The 21,509-nt window shown below is 37.0% G+C and overlaps 2 protein-coding genes across 2 annotated transcripts; one reads left to right on the top strand and one right to left on the bottom strand.

Annotated features, from left to right (window-relative positions):
• Window positions 1-11,381: 11,381 nt before the first annotated feature.
• On the bottom strand, window positions 11,382-15,452 carry LOC122052818 (rhomboid-like protein 14, mitochondrial). Its single transcript, XM_042614530.1, has 2 exons — window positions 15,035-15,452; window positions 11,382-12,367 (listed from the first exon to the last, which is right to left on the bottom strand). Exons 1-2 carry the CDS (start codon window positions 15,281-15,283, stop codon window positions 11,588-11,590), a joined length of 1,029 nt encoding a protein of 342 aa, XP_042470464.1. The 5' UTR covers window positions 15,284-15,452; the 3' UTR covers window positions 11,382-11,587.
• Window positions 15,453-15,719: 267 nt separating this feature from the next.
• LOC122052817 (charged multivesicular body protein 7-like) lies at window positions 15,720-21,405 on the top strand. Its single transcript, XM_042614529.1, has 8 exons — window positions 15,720-16,083; window positions 16,581-16,640; window positions 17,830-18,000; window positions 18,093-18,275; window positions 18,434-18,564; window positions 19,467-19,635; window positions 19,744-19,873; window positions 21,095-21,405. The coding sequence occupies exons 1-8, from the start codon at window positions 15,877-15,879 to the stop codon at window positions 21,295-21,297; spliced, it is 1,254 nt and encodes a 417-aa protein (XP_042470463.1). The 5' UTR covers window positions 15,720-15,876; the 3' UTR covers window positions 21,298-21,405.
• Window positions 21,406-21,509: the final 104 nt, after the last annotated feature.

Here is a 21,509-nt window from a genome sequence, read left to right as displayed (position 1 = left end):
GAAAGCTGCTTAAGGCATGTTTTTGAAATGTATTTCAAGAATACTTAAGGCAAAGGAGAAGCGATGACCTTATTTTTAAATAGCTTACCGTTTGTTTTAGTAAGGTATCAGAGCCCTAAAGTCAAAGCATGAATCAAGATTTGTTTTGATCAGGTATCAGATCTTTTAAGTACAGACATGCTTAAACTTATTATTTCCTTCACCAACTGTCTAACCGTTTAGCTACTTGCTGATTGCCTAGAGGACAGCATTGTTCACTTGGTTAGTCAAGTCAAGTCAATAGATCCAGTTAGATTTGACTAAGGCTGGAAGACTTGATTTGATTACTTTTAATCACGTATTTAACGCCCAGACTCATATTGATGCACAGAAATAAGCATTCTCGAGTCCAGGCTGTACCCTATACATCTCACACCGTTCTATGTTTTACAAACACAATCAAGGTAAACCTAGGTGTTTGTGAGATACTCTGGCTGAATCCTGGGGGAACATGATTTCTAGGGGGGAAATCCTAGGCTAAATCCAACTTTTGAAAGTCTAGTAAAGTAGGGATTTCAGAAATCAAAATTTGCCTAGAAAAAAAATGGGATAAAAAGACTAAACTATTAGATTAGGGTATAATCAATCAAGTCTGAAGTAAAAAGTCGACATAGATAAAGGAGTCATAATAGAGCTGCTACATGCTGCTACATGCTGTACTAGAGTCATAATAGATCTACAATCGGAGCTACTGAGATGATGAGGGAGGTGGTCCGGAACCCAGCGACCGGAGTAGTGTCAGGAGCTCAGTGTGACGAGCCCGATCGTCCTCTCGTAGATCTCGGCGCAGGTCGGAGAGCTCCTGCCGTACGTCTCGTCGTAAGTCGGAGACCTCCTGTCGGACCTCTCGTCGAAGATCGGAGACCTCTCGCCGCATGGACTGATGAAACTCGGAGCTTTCGTGCTGGAGACTTGACATAGCCCTCTCTAGTCCGGAAACTCGATCAGCTAGAGTGCAAGGAGCTGGGTGTGGTGCTCGAGGTGGTGGTGGGGCAGGAGCAGCCTCCTCAAGAAATAGTGCCAACATGAACTCATCATGCTCTGCCTCCTCCGCCTGCTGGTGCTGTGCCCCCCTACGCCAGGACATGGTACCCTCATCGTCTATATGGATATTTGCTAGGGAAAAGTTCCTAGCTCCTATGATGTCAAACTCGGTCATGTGACGGATGTCACCTTCGGTGACATCAATGTGCAATAAGGACATGTAAGCTGTCAGAATGTGACAGTAAGGCATATGTACTCGTTTGCTGGTCACGTATCCAGATGCGTAAATAATAGTGGAAAAGATGTGTAGGCTGATGTCTATGTCTAACCTCTGACACATGGCATAGAGAAGAAAGGAGTGAAATGGACGCATCACCGCAATGTCGTGAGTGGTCAGCGGTAAAATACAAAGTACTAGAACCCTATAAAGGGCATAGTCCTGAATTCTAAGGTTAAGGGACCTAAACTGGGTCTCAGTGGGATCACGTTTGTCCTCAAAGAAATACGAATAGATCGTATCGAGGGTAATATGTGAGTAGGGATCTCCAAAAGGTAGCTCCCTAGGAGGATAACATAAAAAGGTGCAGGGTGACTCTCGTAACCCTAGAAACTCACGAATGGTAGTGGGAGATAATGTGATATCCGTGCCAGCTGCCCTAGTGGTATAGGAGTAGTCGTCTACTTTCACTAGGTTGTTGTAAAATTCAGCACATAAACTTATGTTTACTGGGCTAGTGCACTCAACTAGGTTTCGCAACCTATAGTGGTTTATAGCCTCGGAGACTGGAATACAAGAGCGTAGAAAGAACGATCTATCTATACATTTGGTTCTAATGGCCATGTAATTTGTTGACATAAACTTAATCCTGAGTTTGTCGGTGGGAAACCTAGGGTCAATGCTAGGTGTAGAGGGCCCAACACCAGATTTAGAACGCTTCCTAAATTTCAAATTAATATTACACTAGGAAATAAACAAGCATTATAAGAAATAAAGTTTAGGAGGGGGATAAAAATTTTATCGAGGAGCCATTGTAATAAATTTTAGAACTGACGACCTCGGTTGAGTCACGACTCTGTATCAACCGCGGAAAATTTTAATTTTGAGAGTCTTCGCAGGTAAGCTAAGAAGCTTTAAGGAGGAAGACTTGGGTGCAAGGGTAGGGGGCGCCTGCTGCCCCCTATATATAAGGGCGGGCGGGGCGCCCGGGGTCTGAATACCGGGGGCGCCCGCCCCTGGTTTTTGACCTTTGTATGTTCGTTTTTTTTTAAAAAAATTAACTCAAAGATGTTTAAGTAAATTTGATTTTAAACATGTTTAATTGAGGATTATTTTAAATTAATTCAATTTTGAAATTGGTTAAGTTAATTTGATTTGAAGATGTTTAAGTAATTTGGAGGAATGTTTAAATTTTAATTTGCTTAGTCATCTCACCCGATTTATGTTTTTCAATCAGGGGATCCTATTATTTTGTGAGATGAATTAGTTCAATTTTTAGGGTTTGTTTAACTTTACGTTAGATTCGGGTTTAGCTTTGGGTTCAACAAGTAAGCGTTATTTGGATAAACTTTTGGGCTATGGTGAGTCACAAGGAGCTCATTAAAGTAACCATGCCTTTGAGGTTTCCCAAATAGTCCTACCCATTGAGCTTAATACTAAACCTTGGTCTAACTAGTTAGGATCCATTTAAGGGTAGCTTCGGTTAGTTCCACTTGGCCAAATGCACCAGGTCGAAGCCATATCTTCCTAGACATGCGATGCTCAAGCTTCCCTAACGTACTATCATCCAAAAACTTCACCAGTACTGTGGGTCAAGTTAAACCTTACCCTTTTAATCTATCCTTATTTACCCTGTCGGGTAATCTACTCTTGTTTACCCATTTCGGGTAGATTAAGTTCGGTTACCCAGTCGGGTAAATAGATTTCGGAGTTGCCAGCTATTCTGGACCCTCCTTCTATTTTGATTTTTGGATTTTTGAATTAATTTCAAATTTATGAATTTTGAATGATTAATTTCGAATTTTGAATTTTAATAATTAATTTCGAATATGAATTTTAAATTTTAATAATTAATTTCGAATTTGAATTTTAAAAATTAATTTCGAATTTGAATTTTAAATTTTAATAATAAATTTCGAATTTGAATTAATTTCGAATTTGAATTTTGAATTTCAATAATTAATTTCGAATTGATAATTAATTTTGAATTTTGAAATTTTAATAATTAATTTCGAATTTTTAAATTTGAGTTTTAGATTAAGTTCGAATTTTTAACTTTGAGTTTTTAGATTAATTTTAAATTTTTAATTTTGAGTTTCTGATTAATTTCGAATTTGAATTTTGAATTTTAAGTTTTAATTATGAATTTTTCAATTTTGAGTTTTTAGATTAATTTCGAATTTTTATTGTTTTAGCTCCCCCTGGATCATAGCCTTGATAAGGTTTATTGAGGTAATGTATTTGATCTTTAGGAACCCAATAATATCCAAGTTCAACTTGATTGATTAGGTTGGACTTGGCAACCCATGCTTGGACCATTTTTCTATTTGGTTTTATTAAGGATAGGTAAGATTTATACTTCTTTTTATATCCTAGTCCAGTTCGATTGTAGATTGCCCTTTGAGTTCCAAGAATTAAGTCAAGATTCTTGGATCCCAAGGAAAATCGCTCTAGAGTTATTTTCAAATCCTTGACTTGATTTTTCAAATTGGAATTCTTTTCCTCAAGTTTTTGAACTTGAGTTGAGGTTCCAGTCTGAGCTTGATCAGTTAAGGATTCGTTATTAGACGTTTCTTTAAAGAGTGTTACCTCCTTTAGAAGCGCTTTAATTCGAATCTTAGACTTAGCTACTTTATGCATTAAATAATTAATTAAACTATATAACCGACTTTTACTTACAGAGGGGTTCGGCCCTTCGGAAACGGATGCGGATCCGTGGCTTCTTTCGGACTCGGCTTCCGATTCGTCCTCACTTCCGGATCCGTTGGTGAAGTCCCGGGCTGTCAAGGCAAGAAAGTTCGTCTGTTCTTGTTCTTCGTCGTCAGATTCCTCGGAAGAAGACTCGTCCCATGTTGCCTTCAATGCCTTCTTTCTTTTGGGGTTCTTTGGATCCTTCTGGTTCGGGCAATTCGCCTTGATGTGACCCTTCTGATTGCACCCGTAGCATGTCACTTCGAATTTGACCTTCGAGCTTGGTTGGGCTTCTTTAGACTGAATGACCTTTCTGAGATCCTTTTTGTTGAAGCCCTTCTTTTTGCAGAGCTTCTTTACTAAGCTGACTATTTCGATTGTGAGTTCATCGTCGTCTTCTGAGTCTGGTTCTTCTTCTGACTCAGGTTCGGTTCTTCGCTTGACCTTTGACTCACGCGATCTCCCTGTTCCTGCAACCAAAGCCAACCCTTTCTCGGTCGGGCGTGCATTAGTCTGTTCGTGAAGTTCGAATTCTGCAAACAGTTCATCTAATTTAATGGTAGACAAGTCCTTGGAGACCTTGTAGGCATCTACCATGGATGCCCACAAGGTGTTCCTTGGAAAGGCGTTTAGAGAATACCTTATGATGTCCCGGTTGTCTACCTTTTGTCCAATCGCATGAAGACCATTGAGCAGATCTTGAATCCGGGCATGGAGTTGGGCGGCTGTTTCACCTTCCTGCAATTTGATGTTAAATAATTTATTAAAAATTAAGTCTCTTTTACTTACTTTGGTATCGGATGTCCCTTCGTGAAGTTCAATTAGCTTCTCCCACAATTCTTTGGCGCTGTTGAAGGGGCCGACGCGGTTGAGTTCTTCTTTTGACAGGCCACACTGGAGGGTGCAGGTTGCATTGGCATTAGCTTCCACTTTCTTGATCGAAGATGCATCCCAGTCCTCGTACGGTAGTGGTTTGCCGGCGCTGTCAGATGGTCGCTCGAATCCGGTTTTGACAATCATCCAGACTTCAAAATGAGTCTGGAGATATGCCTCCATCCGACTTTTCCAGTACCCGAAGTCGTCTCCGGTGAATAGCGGAGGGCGGGCAGTACTATAGCCTTCTTGAAGGGCCATTTCAGTTTTACTTAAAGCGAAAAAACAACAAAAAAATGTCCCAGGACTTGGTCCTGGCTTAGTAGTGCGGAAGAAAAAAAATGAATCACGAACTCGGGTGGTTCGAGGGAAAAATAATTAGAATATAGCTATGAGGCTAAATTCTAATCGACTCCGAAAAAAAATACCACGACAAAAATATTTTGAATGGTGGTTGCACCGATTCAAAATGACCCCGCTCTGATACCAATTGATGGATCGAAAGCGCCAGAGGGGGGGTGAATAGCGCTCGTGGCTATTTTTAACGATTTAAAACACAGAATAGAAACGCAGCGGAAAGTAAAATAAAACACACAGAGACGCAGGTGTTTTACTTCGTTCGGAGCCTATGACGACTCCTACTCGAAGGCCCATGGTCCTTGACCGCTTTCGGTGGGCAACAACTATATATCGAAAAGATTACAATTTGAATTACAATCAGTGTAATAAAAGAACTAATACCGACAACACAAGATTGAAGAGTCTGAGCTTTGGGTTGTCGACGTCGAGTAGTAGCACTTCAAGATCGTCTCGTTGGCAGCACTTCACAGAAGACAGCTTAGCAATTGATGTTCTTTGAAGCTGCACCTCAACCCTCTTTTTATATGACCTTCCGGGCGCCTGGAGTGTGACGTGGCCAACTAACTCGGATGCTCCACGTGGCGAAGTCGCGGCAGGGATAAAGTTTGGTCCCGGGCGCCCAGACCTGTTCCGGGCGCCCGGACTACCTTTTTCCAGCAGGTTCCTCACCTGCAAAACAAGGTTAGTCCGAGAAAAATCCCCTGCAAGACAGTGTTAGAATCTGATAAAGCACAGTAAGGAGTAACTGACAGTCTTCGGACTGTCCGAGTCTGACTTCGGATTCCCAACCGGAAACCCTAGGTCGACCCGACGCCTACTGTTCTCTCTACGGGGAACGCGTCCTCACCTACTCCCCTCAGGAGAGATTACCTGATGCCAGTCCGGTCCTCCAGACCGACTGGACTTTCCGCCTAGGGTTACCACCCCCTAGGACCTAGGGTTACCGCCCCCTAGGATTTTTCTCCACCTAGGGTTACCACCCCCTAGGACCTAAGGTTACCGCCCCTTAGGATTTTCCTCCACCTAGGGTTACCGCCCCCTAGGGTTTTTCTCCACCTAGGGTTACCACCCCCTAGGACCTAAGGTTACCGCCCCTTAGGGTTTTCCTCCACCTAGGGTTACCGCCCCCTAAGACCTAAGGTTACCACCCCTTAGGGTTTTTTACCTGCCTAACCGCAGCTAGGACTTTCCTGAAATACTTATTCAAACATGTTAGATCACACACTAACTTAACTTGAATCCTTTGCTATTATCAAAACTAAGGTTCGATCGTCGGATGCTTTCCGCACCAACAAAATGGACCTAGAGGATTTATATAACTTGATCACATATGGCAAATATTTGGGATGATCTGGGCCTTTATTAGGTCAACTTAGACTTTCGAAGGCAAGTCAACCTAGACCTTATAGATTGACCTAAAAATATCTTTTGAAACATAGATTTATCATGACTCCACCTAAGATTGCAATTTTGATGAGCTAACTTGCAAAAATATAACTTGGTTGATCTAGTATTTTAGTAGATTGAGTTAAATTATCTAAGGTAATCCAAAATTATTACAGGTTAAACTAGATTTAAACGTTGACATTCAACGGCCATAGCTTGAACTGAATTGAGCTTTTATGAGATAGACCTTAAGTGAATGTGATGATTGGACGATTGGAAACATAATTTCAAAAGTTCTTTTTTTGACTTTTGACATCAAATCTCACACAAAAATACTCAATCTGGCATGGAAAGCTCTCTCGACTAATATCTTCTCACCTAGGATTTGATCTTTACTGATAGTCTAGATGATATTTATAAGAGAAATCATATTTATTGTTTAGGAAATAGAGTGATTGTTTCTAGAGGGTATTCGAAATTAATTTTATTAACATAGTCAATGGTAAATTGATCTAGTTCGCACCTCGAAAAATCTTACATAGTCCATCCTAATTGACATTTTAAGAGAACGTCACCTCCAAATGTCGAACTTATAATTGTTTTGGTGTGGGTTGTTAGGAGACAACAGATATTACTAATTTGATAAATTTAGTGGAGATCAGCACAAGTAGAAGTAGGCCTGGATCGGTACGGTATATCGTACCCGAAATCAAATACTGTATACCGTATCGAAAAAATCGGTATTCTAAGAAATGATATCGATACCGTACCGACATTTCGGTATACCAAAATGTCGGTACGGTATCGGTAAAATACCGTCATGCCGAAGTTATATATATATTACATATAATATATAAAAAATAATTCTCTTGTAATGAAGGCAGTGATCATATAAGAACAAGAGTTGGGATTTCGGACCCAAATATGCAAGATTGAAGATTAAACCAGTAGTTAGTGGTCCCAGAGTGGTGGCTCGCCGGAGATTTGTCGAAATCTTGCCAGAAATAACTAAATGCTAGCTGGAAAAATAGAAGAAACATATAGGCTTCAATCCCTACTAAAAATACCATAAATCCACCAAAGAAATAAAAGCTAAAACTCACCGGAAAATCGGACAAGAACTTGCGCAAGCATAACTCTCATAACAGAGCTCGGTGATTAGATTTCTTCAGATTCAATGAAGGGAAAAAAATATTACGGCTGGAGAAGAAGTTTCTAAGTTGTTGTGCATCTTTTCAGGCGACTACGTGCGGTGGTCGACTGTGGAAGGAAAGAATCGCGAGTCGCGACGTGTGCACCGACGACGCAAGGAGAGAACATGGTTTGGGGCCGTTTAGGGTTTGGTTTAGGCTTTAGGGGAATCTAAATTAATCATTTAATCTATAGTTACTCAGTATTTCGGTATACCGAAATATTTTAAATCGTTACCGTTACCGTTACTGACAAATTCGGTACGGCATGATACTGTACCGAATTTTTCGGTATACCGAAAATTTCGATATATACGGTATTTTTTCGGTACGATTTTTTGGTATTTCAGTATTTCGATATTTTTTTCCAGCCCTAAGTAGAAGTGTTTTAAAGTTGGCGATTCTCCATTAACTTTAGGGGTGTATTCAATCAAGAGCTTTAATGATTTTTATTGTTTTTTTAGTGATAGATTTTTATAGAATTGATAGATTTTTATTAAATTTTATAAAATTATATAGAATTATGAAAAAAATTTTATGGAGTTCTAACTTTTTTTAAAAAGATTTTTATTAAATTTTTTTCAAGAAAATTTCTAAATTTCATAATTTAATAATATCTTATAAGTCATTATCTAAAACTTCCGTCAACTATGACTATCAGAAGAAAAAAATTATTTCCATATTTTTTTAATTTGAAAATTATAAATAAATATTTGGAAAAAAAGATGAAAGTAAAATTATTCATTATTATTTTTATCATTTTCTTTTTTATTTCACACATTTTAATACTCTTTTAGCAGCATAAACAAATACAAATGTCATATTCAATTTATAGAAATCAAAATTTCAATTAAACATAAATAATTAATTAATCAATACTTTTTTAATGATACACAATATCAATATTAAATATCCGGATAATAAAAAAATACTAAGCATTTATGATATGTTTTCAATAGTTTTTTACAAAAAAAAATAAATATAAGGTTCATTATTGCCAATATGATGAACATCCCTGTACATTTGATTCACTATTGTATCTCTTTCTGTATTGGTATTTGCTCATTGTTGTTCTTGCAATCACCATCATAAACCTGTTCTGGTAAAGATGATGAAACTTCATCATCTGGTTCAACTGGAAATTCATCAAAGCGACACTTTTTATGAAGAAAATTATACAATCTGGCACAAGCCAAGCTCAACGTATGTTGTATATGAAAATAGATGAGCTGTTTTGAATATTTTAAACTGCGATTTAAATATTTCAAATGCCCTCTCAATGAAGCTCCTTAAGGAGGCATGACGAAGTTTGAACAACTCATTTTCATTTTCTAAGTGATGATCTTGTCCAGTGAATTCTTGGAAATGATAACGTACACCTCGAAATGGAGCCAAAAATTGACGTTAATTCAGATATCTACCATCTACCATCCAATTAACAAAAAAAGAAAACATGAGAAAAGATCAATTTTTATCATCACACATATAAACAAAATACGCACATACAATTAGCAATCACATAGTAATCAAGGTAGCTGATACTCAAACGAGAGTGGATGCTTCCAATAGCAAATTCCAAAAAAATACAAAGCACCACGATTTCTTCCGGACGAATCGAAATAATAAAGTCAAATGATATAATCCCAATAGATATTCATCTGTCTATGAGAGAGAGATCGAAATTTTTATCCTTTTCTTTTTTATTTCACACATTTTAATATTCTTTTAGCAGCATAAACAAATACAAATGTCATATTCAATTTATAGAAATCAAATTTTCAATTAAACATAAATAATTAATTAATCATTATTTTTTTAATGATAAACAGTATCAATATCAAATATCCAGATAATAAAAAAATACTAAGCATTTACGATATGTTTTCAATAGTTTTTTACAAAAAAAAATTAAATATAAGGTTCATTATCGCCAATATGATGAATATCCCTGTACATTTGATTCACTATTGTATCTCTTTCTGTATTGGTATTTGCTCATTGTTGTTCTTGCAATCACCATCATAAACCTGTTCTGGTAAAGATGATGAAATTTCATTATCTGGTTCAACTGGAAATTCATCAAAGCGACACTTTTTATGAAGAAAATTATGCAATCTGGCACAAGCCAAGCTCAACTTATGTTGTATATGAAAATGGAGGAGCTGTTTTGAATATTTTAAACCGCGATTTAAATATTTCAAATGCCCTCTCAATGACGTTCCTTAAGGAGGCATGATGAAGTTTGAATAATTCCTTTTCATTTTCTAGGTGATGACCTTGTCCAGTGAATTCTTGGAAATGATAACGTACACCTCGAATGGAGCCAAAAATTGACGTCTATTCAGATATCTACCATCTACCATCCAATTGACAAAAAAAGAAAATATGAGAAAAGATCAATTTTTATCGTCACACATATAAATAAAATATGCCCATAAATAAAATACACACATACAAATCCGCAATCACGAAGTAATCAAGGTAGATGATACTCAGACGAGAGTGGATGCTTCCAATGGCAAATTCAAAAAAAATACAAAGCACCATGATTTCTTCTCGACGAACAAAAATAATAAAGTCAAACGATATAATCCTAATAGATATTCATCTGTATGTGAGAGAGAGATCAAAGAAAAGCCGAGGAAACGGAAAATAGATAACTTGATTAGTAGATGGAGCTTGAATTCAACGGCCGAGGAGGTTGATCTAGGAGTAAGGAAGAGTGGAGGAAGGGAAAAGAAAAACGACAATGATCAAAAAGAAAGAGACATGTTGAGTTAAAAGTCCATATAAATTTCAAGAATGAATAGATGACTTTTTTTTTTTTTTTTAAAGTTTACCAAAAATTTAAAATTTATACCCAAAATTTTTTAAAAGAATTCATAAAAATCCTTAATAGTTTAGATACTAAAAAATTTTCAAGTTTTACCCTTATGATTTTTTAAAATTTTATAAAAATCTAATTTAGATATTATTAAATTTCTATATAGTTTATAAAAATCTAAATTGAATATACCGAGACTTTTAAAATTTATAAAAATTATTGAAAGTAATTAAAAATGGAAGATTCAATACACACTCCTTAGTTCAGTTCGGTCTATAATAGTTGAGCCCATAGCAAAAATGAGATGGATCGGTGTGGTGTGGATTATGTTTCAGCTCAAGGTAGTAGAGCCAAGAGGTTTATGCAACTCACCCGAGGTGGCTTGGGTCTTGCCTCGATGTTTTAGACTTTTATAAAGGTGCTTGTTCGAAAAAGGAAGAAAGGAAACTTGCCTCAATGTTCCCTTAAAGCAAAGGATTGGACATCATTAAGAGAAAAAGGGGTATGACCTTATAACTTGGCAAATCAAGAGGCATAGAGATCAATAAACTGAAAACAGACTTGTCCTGAAAAAAGTTTTGTAACTAGCCCTGCTATGACAATCAATATCAGATTACAGAGAATAAAAAGAAACTCACTAGATGTTATGAACTCGTTATTCATTTTTGGCCGTGTCCCAGTTATCACTAGATCATAAAGTGGCAAAAGAGGCCTACGAAATGAACCGTGTTGATATGCAAAAGAGGTCTACATCCATTTCCTACCAGATACACCGGCAAATTTAGAATATCAACTATGGAAACATGTACGAATCGAATCACATCAAATTATTTCGTGTAATATATCCATTTATAAAGTCAGGAACTCTTTATATACTTCTGAATTGGAAACAAGACAAAAAATTGATATCTAAAAAATGTCTTGGGATCTCAATCAAGGTACCAAGGCCTGTAAACAAGCCTATTCACCTAATAGGATAGCACAACCTGGATTTCTCCTACGGTTGTGAGAAATTATGAATCATCAACCAAATCTTTCAAGCCTGCGAAGACGGAGCTCCTCTACCGATAGGTTGTTGTTTGATGGATTTGACTGTCTGACTTGGCGGAATCCATCGCCCCAACGAGGTGTGCTGCACATCTCGCATACATCATCGTGCATTGAGTTATCATACGTGCATGTATCACATCTCCAAACACCAGACTGGAACCTTGGTTGTGTGCTTCCAACTCTTCCTCCACCTGATATGCGACGGCGTTGTAAGTTGAAAATATTCTTGACAAACCTTAAAGGCCAGCTTACAACACCAAATGCTTTTCTTATGAGTGCAGACAGTGGATCCAGCCCTCTATATGAACTTCTCAGTTTAAGATACAGAAGACCAGCTAATATCCCACCCAAGTGACCCATAAAAGACACGCCTGGTACTAAAACTTGGATAAGGATCAATTCTGCCCATGCAGCATACCGTGTTGGGATTACCATACTATGTACATAAGTGTACTCATCAGAATATGCATTCAGTACGACCTTCAGGGCAAATAGAACACCAGAAAACCCAACAGAAAACTCATTGTAGTATGCTCTCTCATAGCCAAAGAAAATAAGCAAACCTCTAGCCATAAGTAAAGTAATGCCCTGTGACATCCCAAGCAATATTGCAACCATGGATACAAACTCCATACTATCCATTGATGTCTCGAGCTGGATACCCTTCCACAATAGAGACGTCATATTGTAGAAGAGATGTGCATCATCCAGATGATAAAATGGTGATAAGAAAAAACGCTTCAGATCACCATACTGCATTATAAGAAAACTGGAAATAGTAAGAGATTTTCCTATTTTACTAAAAAAAATCAAAGGTATGGAAGCAGGAAGAAGACAAGTCAGTCAAAAGTTGAGAGTAAAAAGACCCAATATTAGAATGAGAATTATAAACTCTAGAGTGTGAATTCACAAACCACACTGCCGGTTGTGCTTTTTCCATAACAATAAAGTGCATTGAAACTCTTTGCAAGAACAATAAGACTAACCACAAATTGCTCCAATGAAGGCCAATCAAAAGAAACTATACGCTGGAGAATCATAATATGTGCCATTAGTTGTTCATTCAATATTACATCTACATGCCCATTGGCACAAAATGATATTTTATAGTTAGATGAATTGGATAAGTTAGAGTTAAATATGTCAGCAATAGAACAAGACAACGAAAACTATAGTTAATGAAAAAAGTTATTTAAATATTACAAGTACCCAAAGTTAAATAGAAGGATAAGCTCAAATAGTCAAGGCATATAGTGATGATGGTGATGATGATGATGAAGAAGAAGAAAATAACATGGACAATTGGGATAAAGAGAGATTGGATATTTGTTGACATCATGAACTTCTTACATTTATAGAAAATAAATATGATTATATAATTCAACTGATGGCCGTCATAATTTTAATCAGGGTTTACCAATAAAAAAAAAAGTGACTTAGACAAGTATAATTGAAGAAATAAAAAAATGTACAAGGATTGTATGGATTATCCAGAAAGATATGCTAAGAATGCTGAGACATTGCACCTTTAGCTCCATCAAACTAGGATGCAAATGGTGGAGGGTTCGATTAAGTCCACAGAACTATGCCTATAATTGCATGACCATGGATTCTAACCATATTTGGTTCAAGGTGAGAATGAGATGTCATCACCACCAGAGTGATAGTTTGGACTAACTATTTGTTGTTGTTGTTCTTGTCAACAATGCATTTCTGATGCATGTATGAATTGGAACAGGAATACGTTATTATACAGCACAATTGTGAAATTAGTGGTTAGTTCCTAGATGATGGGTATTTTCTGTCTAATGCCTATATAAGGAGGTAAATTTCTTGTATTTGATTATCTTATGCCAAACTGAACGCCTCATGGATCACCTTTTATTATCCTCTCTCCATTTCTCTTCTTCTCGCCATGGTATTAGAGCCAAGTTTGATCCATCAATTTATAATCATTATTGCTGCTTGTATCAATACAGTGGAACACACTTAAATTTAGGTCTGTCCATTTTTATGACTACCTTGGCATAGGATTATCTCATATTAGGAGGGAAATTATTAAAGAATCATCATGTCCATAATGGCAATAAGCAACATTATAGAAGATGACAATATCTATTCTCCAAAACAATGATAATACTGTGATTTGAGAGAATTAAAATGGAGACAGAAATGAATTAACTGAGAACACATTAAGAAGTTTGGTAATATAGTTGCACAAATATGCAAGTTAAAGAACTTCATTTATTATTAAATCTATCTTGCACAACCTGGTATCCCATTAACTCTATCAACCTTTCCCCTCTGGGTAGATGACCAAATACACAATGTTGTGCAACCTGGCATCCATAATGTGCAGATGGATTGGATCTCCTGTTCAAATTTTTTTTGTTTGATTTCTCTTTGGCATGGAGAAGTGATGCAATAGAAACTAGAATAGGCAGTCAATCTGTTGTTCTGATTTGAATTGAACTAAATCTCCTCTTTGATCCCCTATTATTCGCTCTCCTATCCTCATATTATCCTCTCAATGCAGTCACGCAAAATGTTTTCATTCTAAGTTTTCTGATCGATGCAATGTGAAAGATGATAAAATGAGAGAAAGAGGTTAAGGTGGCATGGACAAGTTGGCAGAAAATTTGCAGATTTTATGGTTACGAAAGCCTATCAACAAGACACCAGGGGGGTGAGGAAAAGCAGAAAGGGAGAGAGAAAACGATGTGAATCTAAATTACATATGTAGTGCGGAGCCTATGACTTCACATGTATATATGCAGGATAATATCCTTGCAACAATCCAGCACATTTGATTCTTGTTCTGTTGGTTCCACTTTACCATCCCTTGCAAAGACTCTTTATATTATTGAGAAATTTTTTTTTTTTACAGAAAATAATTTTCGCACCATATTTTCTTATGGCAAACAAGAATAATCACATGCAATCTACAATTAGTAATTAAGAGTATTAACGAACGTGTATACCCTCATTGAATTGCATATCAGAGTTGCAAAACAAAATAAATACTCAAAAAGATTAGGAAAGGTTAGGAAATAAGTTAGCTTAAAATATTTAGGCTTACTAATAAAGAGCTCGATTGCAAGCAAAAAGATTAATCATTATAGAATTTAAACACGATGGAAGTGGCATGACTATAGAAACTGAGATAATTAGCACTTCACGAAAGCAACGATGAATAATTGCACAAGAAAAAGCGTATTGATGACTAGAGAACCCATTGAGTGGTTGGAATTGAGTCCCAAAAAAAGGGAATAATTTTTGTGATTGAAAAGGTAAGAATCCATGCAGAAAACAGACTAATGACAGAAATCCGGTAACGTCACAAAAATTACTTGGCTTTCTGCAGTAATAACTCTTTCACGTGAAATTCTGTATTGATGCTATCGAAGAGAGCAGGTTTACCTTTACGATGAAATGGGGATTGAAGGAGACTTCATGTAAAGTAGGGAGCAGGCGGTCGAGGAACGAGGGACGGACGTAGACAATGGTATTGGCGAGTAGGAGGCCGGCGGTGACTGGGGGCTTGTGGCCGAGGCGGTGGAACTCGGACGCCACTTGCAGCGCAAGCAGTGGCAGCATCCCCCTCGTCATCCGGCCCCATGCCCCACCGTCTCTGTTGTGATTTCTGCTTCTGAAGTAGTACCAAGACATGGATTGGTTGCTCCGCTCCCCGCTCCTTGCTCTTCTCTGATCGAGGCGATCGCGGTCGTTGCCTCTTTCGCTGTCTCGTTAATGGAAGAGGGAAGGAATCGCGTGCCCTTCTTTTCTTGGACGCCAAGAAATAGCAGGCGGATAGTCGCAGGGATGGAAATGAGAGACCGAGATAAATCTCGAAGCACCGGGCCCGACCCAAGTCTACATCGAAATTAAATACATGACAAAACAGGAAAATAAAATTAAAAAAAAGCGCTTTATTTTTTTAATTTAAATAAACAAAATTTGACTAAGAAATTGTTTAAAAATAAGCCTTTATGATCCATCTGGTTGGATTTAGATTTAGTCTCTGTTTACTTGAGAGTCTGTTTACTTGGGAGGAGCACGGAGGAGCCCGGCCCGATTGCACTAGATGTAAATGCAAGCGCTTGATCTACCTCTTCGCCTTTCTCGAACCTTCCTAAATTTTGCCTCTCGTCTCCTGGTACTGGACACCCGCACGACCTCGCCCCTCCGGAATCCTACAGAGTTTCCAAAATTCAATTTCTCCCCTCAAGAAATGAATAAGATCTAGCATTGTATTGATCTCGATGAGTCGGGTCATCGCTTCTTCTTCGACGGTAGAGGAGCTCGTAAGGACTGAGGTGCCGGATTGGGACGACGAGGTCACCGCGGTAGCCCGCTTCAAAGCCTTCAGCGGGCAGCGGACGGATTGGGAGCCGAAATTTGTCTTCTGGCGGGATCTCATCATCAGAGTCGCTCGCCATCTGGGCGTCTGCACCCTGAGAGTCTCCGAGGTCTGTGATTTGGGTGCATTTAGCTTATCACTGGAGTGAGAGGAGGATAGTTGAGTTCTTTCTGCTACATGGATAATTTGATACTTCAGTTGGTCTAATTCACCCACTGCTCTAAATGATAATTTTAGTGACCATTTTTCTTTGTTTATACTTAAAATTCATTGACTAGTGTAACTTCAACAAATAATAATACTAGTTTTCCTGATTTATTTTATAGAATTATTATATTTTTATCCTTGAAAGATGGCAATTACTGTTGTATATTTGCTCATTTTCAAGCCTAAGTTAATAACAGCCATTTGGCCATGAAATATGTTATGTTTATGCAGCTTGATGTTTTTCTCCTTTTTTCCCTCCATAACATCCTGTTTATCATATATGGTTTTGACAAATGGCCCCATATTATCTATTAACCACTTTGGTGATCGATTTAGCTATGTGGTATTCTAATAATCTATGAGTTATGATTATACCTACTTTTATGCTCTACAATGTAGGTGAAGAATACATGGTTTTCTAGAGGAGGATTGACTCCCTTGTGTCTTGACAGGGTCCTGGTAAGCTTAATTAATCATTAGTTCTTTGGATTTGTATTCACATTTATTCTATGTCAAGACATTATGTTTTGCTATTTTAAGCCTACCATCATATATGTAGTTGAACATTGCCAGCTCTTTCCAACATAAACTTGATATTGCATGAGAATGATGTATATACATATCATTTCGTCTAGTGTCTAGAAAGACTTCTTTTTTTTTTTGTGCTAGCATTGATACTTGTGGGAGAGCCAATGTTTCTCAGAAAAGATATCTTTTGTGAGTGCAGAATTATCTCCTTCTCTAAGAAATGTTGTCCCATTGTCAGCCAGAAAATTATAACTCCATCCTAAAGTTCTACCTAGCAGTTTGTTAAAGCTATTTGTCTAAGTTTTTTCTTACATCAGAAATCCTATATTAGTTTGTGTATAATTTATTATTTAATTAGTCCATCTTCTCTCCATTTGTTCTCTTCTCCTTGCTGTCTGAACTTGGTATTTGATTAATAGCAATGCTATTTTCACATCTCTCTGAACTATGCCTTGGATTTAAGTGTTGAATACACAGGTTTACTAGCCTGCTGACAGGGTTTGGTAGCCGAGAGAAAGAGAGAGAGAGAGAGAGCAAAAGAAGGATGGTTTTATTAATAGTTACATCTAAACCTTGTTGTCCCATTTAGTTGCCCATTCCTGATTCTTTCCAAGATCAGGTGCCAACTGGCCATGTTTGCATCCAGCTCTTTTTTCTGTCGTATTTTGGAGTACAATTTTAAAAAATATTTAGTTGCATTGCATCTAGATTTTTATGATTTTTTTTTAACTTATAATACCTAAAGTAATATTTGGACTTGTGCCAGTAATTTAAACAGGTTGAAGAGTCTCTCTCTCACTGGAGACATCAAAATTAAGAAACTCAAACTCATTTATTAATGCTTAATGAGACTGTAGATCTCCTAACTCCTAACTTCTTGGAAATAGATGGTTGAGATTAGTAAATCAAGTCTGTAGAAGGCTACAGAATTTAGAGTCATGACGTTGCAGGAGTGACTGTTAAATACTTTGGTTGTCTTAGTTTTGAAGTAAACTCAATGTTGTCTGGAAGTTACACCTTTACCTGAAACAAATTTCTTGTTTGAAAATTGTTCTTTTAATTGTAGTGTTAAGATTCTTGCTTGTAATTCTAGACTTACCTTACTCAATGTTTACTTCAGCAAGAAATGTATTGCAATGGTGATGTTTTATTGAGACAAGATCTAATTGATCCGTCCCGTGGCCATATCTATCGGTTGCTTAGAAGAGCAGGGCAACTTGTTGGTGCATTTAGATCATCATCTTTAATAGACAGTGTTGAAGAGTGTCTTGTCCTTAAGCCACTACTCCAAGTAAGTAGCAAAGTTTGTTTTATCAATTTGTTCAAACTCATAAATGTTATGTTTTAAAATAAAAGATCGGTTTGTTCCATTGACTATTGCAGGAATATTCTTCTAATGTTATTAAAAATCTTTCTGAAAAGCATTGGACTTCTACTTGTGTTGTCACAATGGATGAGTTCAAGACTGCCTGTAAAGGTTCTGGTGAAGCTTCTTTGATCTTAAGTTATCTTTGTGAGAATGGAAAAGCACAATATCTCTCAATAAGGAAGGAAGAGATTATTGAGGTAAATAATCTGTGCATCATTTAAATATTATAACTGTCACACCCTCACTGTCATGTTTTAGCACTTTCAGTGTCCTAAGTTGTGTTAGTATGCATGCCAAAAATCATTCTCATGCAATGTGATAATTTTCGTTTATCCACTTTGGCTGCTTCCTCTAGGGCGTGAAAGTGTCCTTGGTGCCAGCTCCTGTACCAAGTGTCTCCGGCCTGGATTTTGACGCTTTACATTTAGTATGGACAGCAGAAAAGTTGCAGCGGCAAATTAATGTGATTGATAGCCGTTGGGAGCTGTAATTTTTCTCTTCCTCCTTAGTTCTGTTACATCAGAGATAGAATATTAATCTAAAATAAAGTACTTAATGAATACTAATCTGGAGAGGTAGAATCCCATAGTTTAAGCTTCTCTGGTGCTGTGCTAACAAAGAAAATTCAGCTGGTGTATATTGTTGAATATTGATCTCATGGCATTACTAGTGTAGACTGCAATGTTGTACTATGTTTATTTGCTAGCAAACTTGATTTGGCGGCTCTATGATTCCAATAACATTTTCACATGGCCTGGCGTGTTACTTTCATACATCTTACTTTCCATACATTTATTTCTTATCTGGATGCCAATTATTGATGCTGGTTTAACACAATAGGCATTTTTCAGTGACCAAGTTATATCCCTATAATTACCCATTTGACACAATAGGAATTGTCATACTAAGTTATATTCCTTATTCCTACAATTACCCATTACCTTTATGGTCTACCTGAACTTGTAACTCAATGGTCTACATTTTAGCTTTGTGTAATATTTAAGACGACTGCAAGTATGAAATGGTAATTGATGATGCCTGCGTTACTATTTTTACCCATGGTTGTTTCATTCCTCATGTACCGAGTCACTTTAAGTATTTTTTTGCATTTTTCATTCTCTTAGAAAGTTGCTATTGCAACTTCAATTATTAGAACACCTGAGGAAGCAAATTCCAAATAGGACAATTGTATATAGAAAACTATGTGATTCTCTAGTTTCCAAAAAAATTGGAGAGGAAAAAAACAGCTCTCAAGGATATCTGCAGATTTACATTTTGATTATTTGGAAGAGAAACCTATGGATCTTTTTTAGAACATGAAGTACATTTTTCTGTTCTAACAACCTGCAAAAAATGATCTCAGCATTATTTTCCTGTGCTTTCTACAGTTCTAGAAAAATGGCATTGACATCCTTTAAGTCGGGAAATAAACAAGCTGCCTACAGGCACATACGACAGTCCAAATTGTTGTCAGAAACCAGATCAAAACACAGTTCCTTTTTGGAACGGGTGGAGGAAGTTCTCAGTGTCATTGCTGATGCTGAATCTACTAAAAAGGTTACTTTCAAGGGGAAATGACTGGTTGATAATGTATCTATTCACTCACTCACTCGTGGAAGATATCTCTAATCAATGATTGGTTCTCTTCCACCTTGAACTTATCAGGTTTCTGAAGCTATCCAGGTAGGTGTTCAAGCAATAAAGGAATGTAATATTAACGTGGAGGAAGTGCAGGACCAACTCCAAGAACTCGATGAACATATTAAAGCACAAAAGGAAGTCGCTGAAGTCTTAGGTAATGCCTCATATCTTTTCAACAGGACAAAGCAAGAAGGGTTTATAGTCATTACCATTCCTGGCCATTTAGGCTTGTCTTTCTGTTGGGGAAATATTTCCCAATTTTGGCCAAAAGCATTCACCCAAATCGTACAGAAAATGTTGATTTGGGTGGAATGCATCAATTTTATCTAGATAAAGAATTCAAAATGAATTTTTGTGTTTTACTAATTTGTTATTTTTTAGTGTTTTCACAAATTTAACATCTCTTCCTCCTTTCCCCTGAAGGAAACATGGGAAAGATATCTCTCCTAGTTTCTTTCCTCCAAGATATCCTTTCCCTATAAATTCATTTCTATGCTCTTCACTCCCTTACATTTTCCCTCTTTCGTAGGAAAACTGTCCATCTTAGCCCCATTAGACAAACTATCATCCCCAACCCACCCATTAATTCTGCCTGGCCACTACGCTCATATTTCTTACGGAGTGGAAAAAAGAATAGAAGAGAATAATGTAACAGCAAGGTGGGTATTAGTTTTGCTTTATTTTTCAAATAATGCAAACAAATAAAGAGAACATTTATAAAGTTTCAATATGGCAATCAAGCAAACTATATTTGAGATGATGTTTGAAAATGAGAAAAAAAAGATGGAGGAAAGATTTAGTAGAGCATATGGAAAGATAGGAAATTTTATATCATGGAAACAAATTCAAAAATTTTGAAAGGATTTGACATAGATGAAATATATTATATATAATTTTAGATAATATGGCATTTTGGTATCTTGGGTAGGACGTGTGGACACAGAATACCTAATCTACCGTAAGCATTCTTCAGTTTGTGAAATTCAAAATGAAGCTGCCCCAAAGGTCCAGTATCTGCTATAATCAAGCACGGACTGCAACTGAGTTGGTGTTCGTTCAATATTGTCATCCTCACTTATATTTACTGTATGAATCATCATTCGTTTGAGCAAACAAGATAGTATATGGTAGATATTTCTAGGTTCTATTTGCTTGCCTATGTATACATGCAATGAAGTTCCTGAAGTTAGAATTAAAATTGTTCAAAATGAATATAATATCATGATAATCTAGTGAAATATAGGATTTGCTTGGTCAATTTCTCAACCGCAGGAAAAAAGTGGTTCATGATTCACAAGATATAATTGCCGACTTATTTTTGGGGCTTGGATTTATATATTTAGAGTAATGGAGATTCCTTTTTTTTCCCTTTCAGAATCCACACCCTTACAGACACTGGACACGAATGACGAAGACATTGAAGAAGAATTCAGGAAGCTGGAGCTTGAAATCTCGGATGAGATTCACCCACCCGAGCTCCAGGAGCCTGTTGGCCAAGATGTTAATGGAGCAAGTTCACAAGTGTTCTCCGAGATATTGACCCAGGACCTGTCTAAACTCAACCTTGAGGCGGCTTAAGTTTGTTTAACATTATCAGCTGCATCTATTGATCTTGAAAACTTGAAAGATTTCTGTAAAGTACCAGATAATTCTATAAATATATATTCAGTTATGCATTTTTTTTTATCTAACCCTTGCAAAGTCCATCTAGTAATTTTTCTGCTCCAATTGTATTAAAGGTGATTATGATCATCCCGACGCTTCTCACAGCCTTTTAATCTATGATTCCT

Source organism: Zingiber officinale, chromosome 3A (genome assembly GCF_018446385.1).
Source record: "Zingiber officinale cultivar Zhangliang chromosome 3A, Zo_v1.1, whole genome shotgun sequence".
Classification (NCBI taxonomy): Eukaryota; Viridiplantae; Streptophyta; class Magnoliopsida; order Zingiberales; family Zingiberaceae; genus Zingiber; species Zingiber officinale.
Note: the sequence above shows the minus strand (reverse complement) of the source record. Positions and strands in the feature narration are given on the sequence as shown.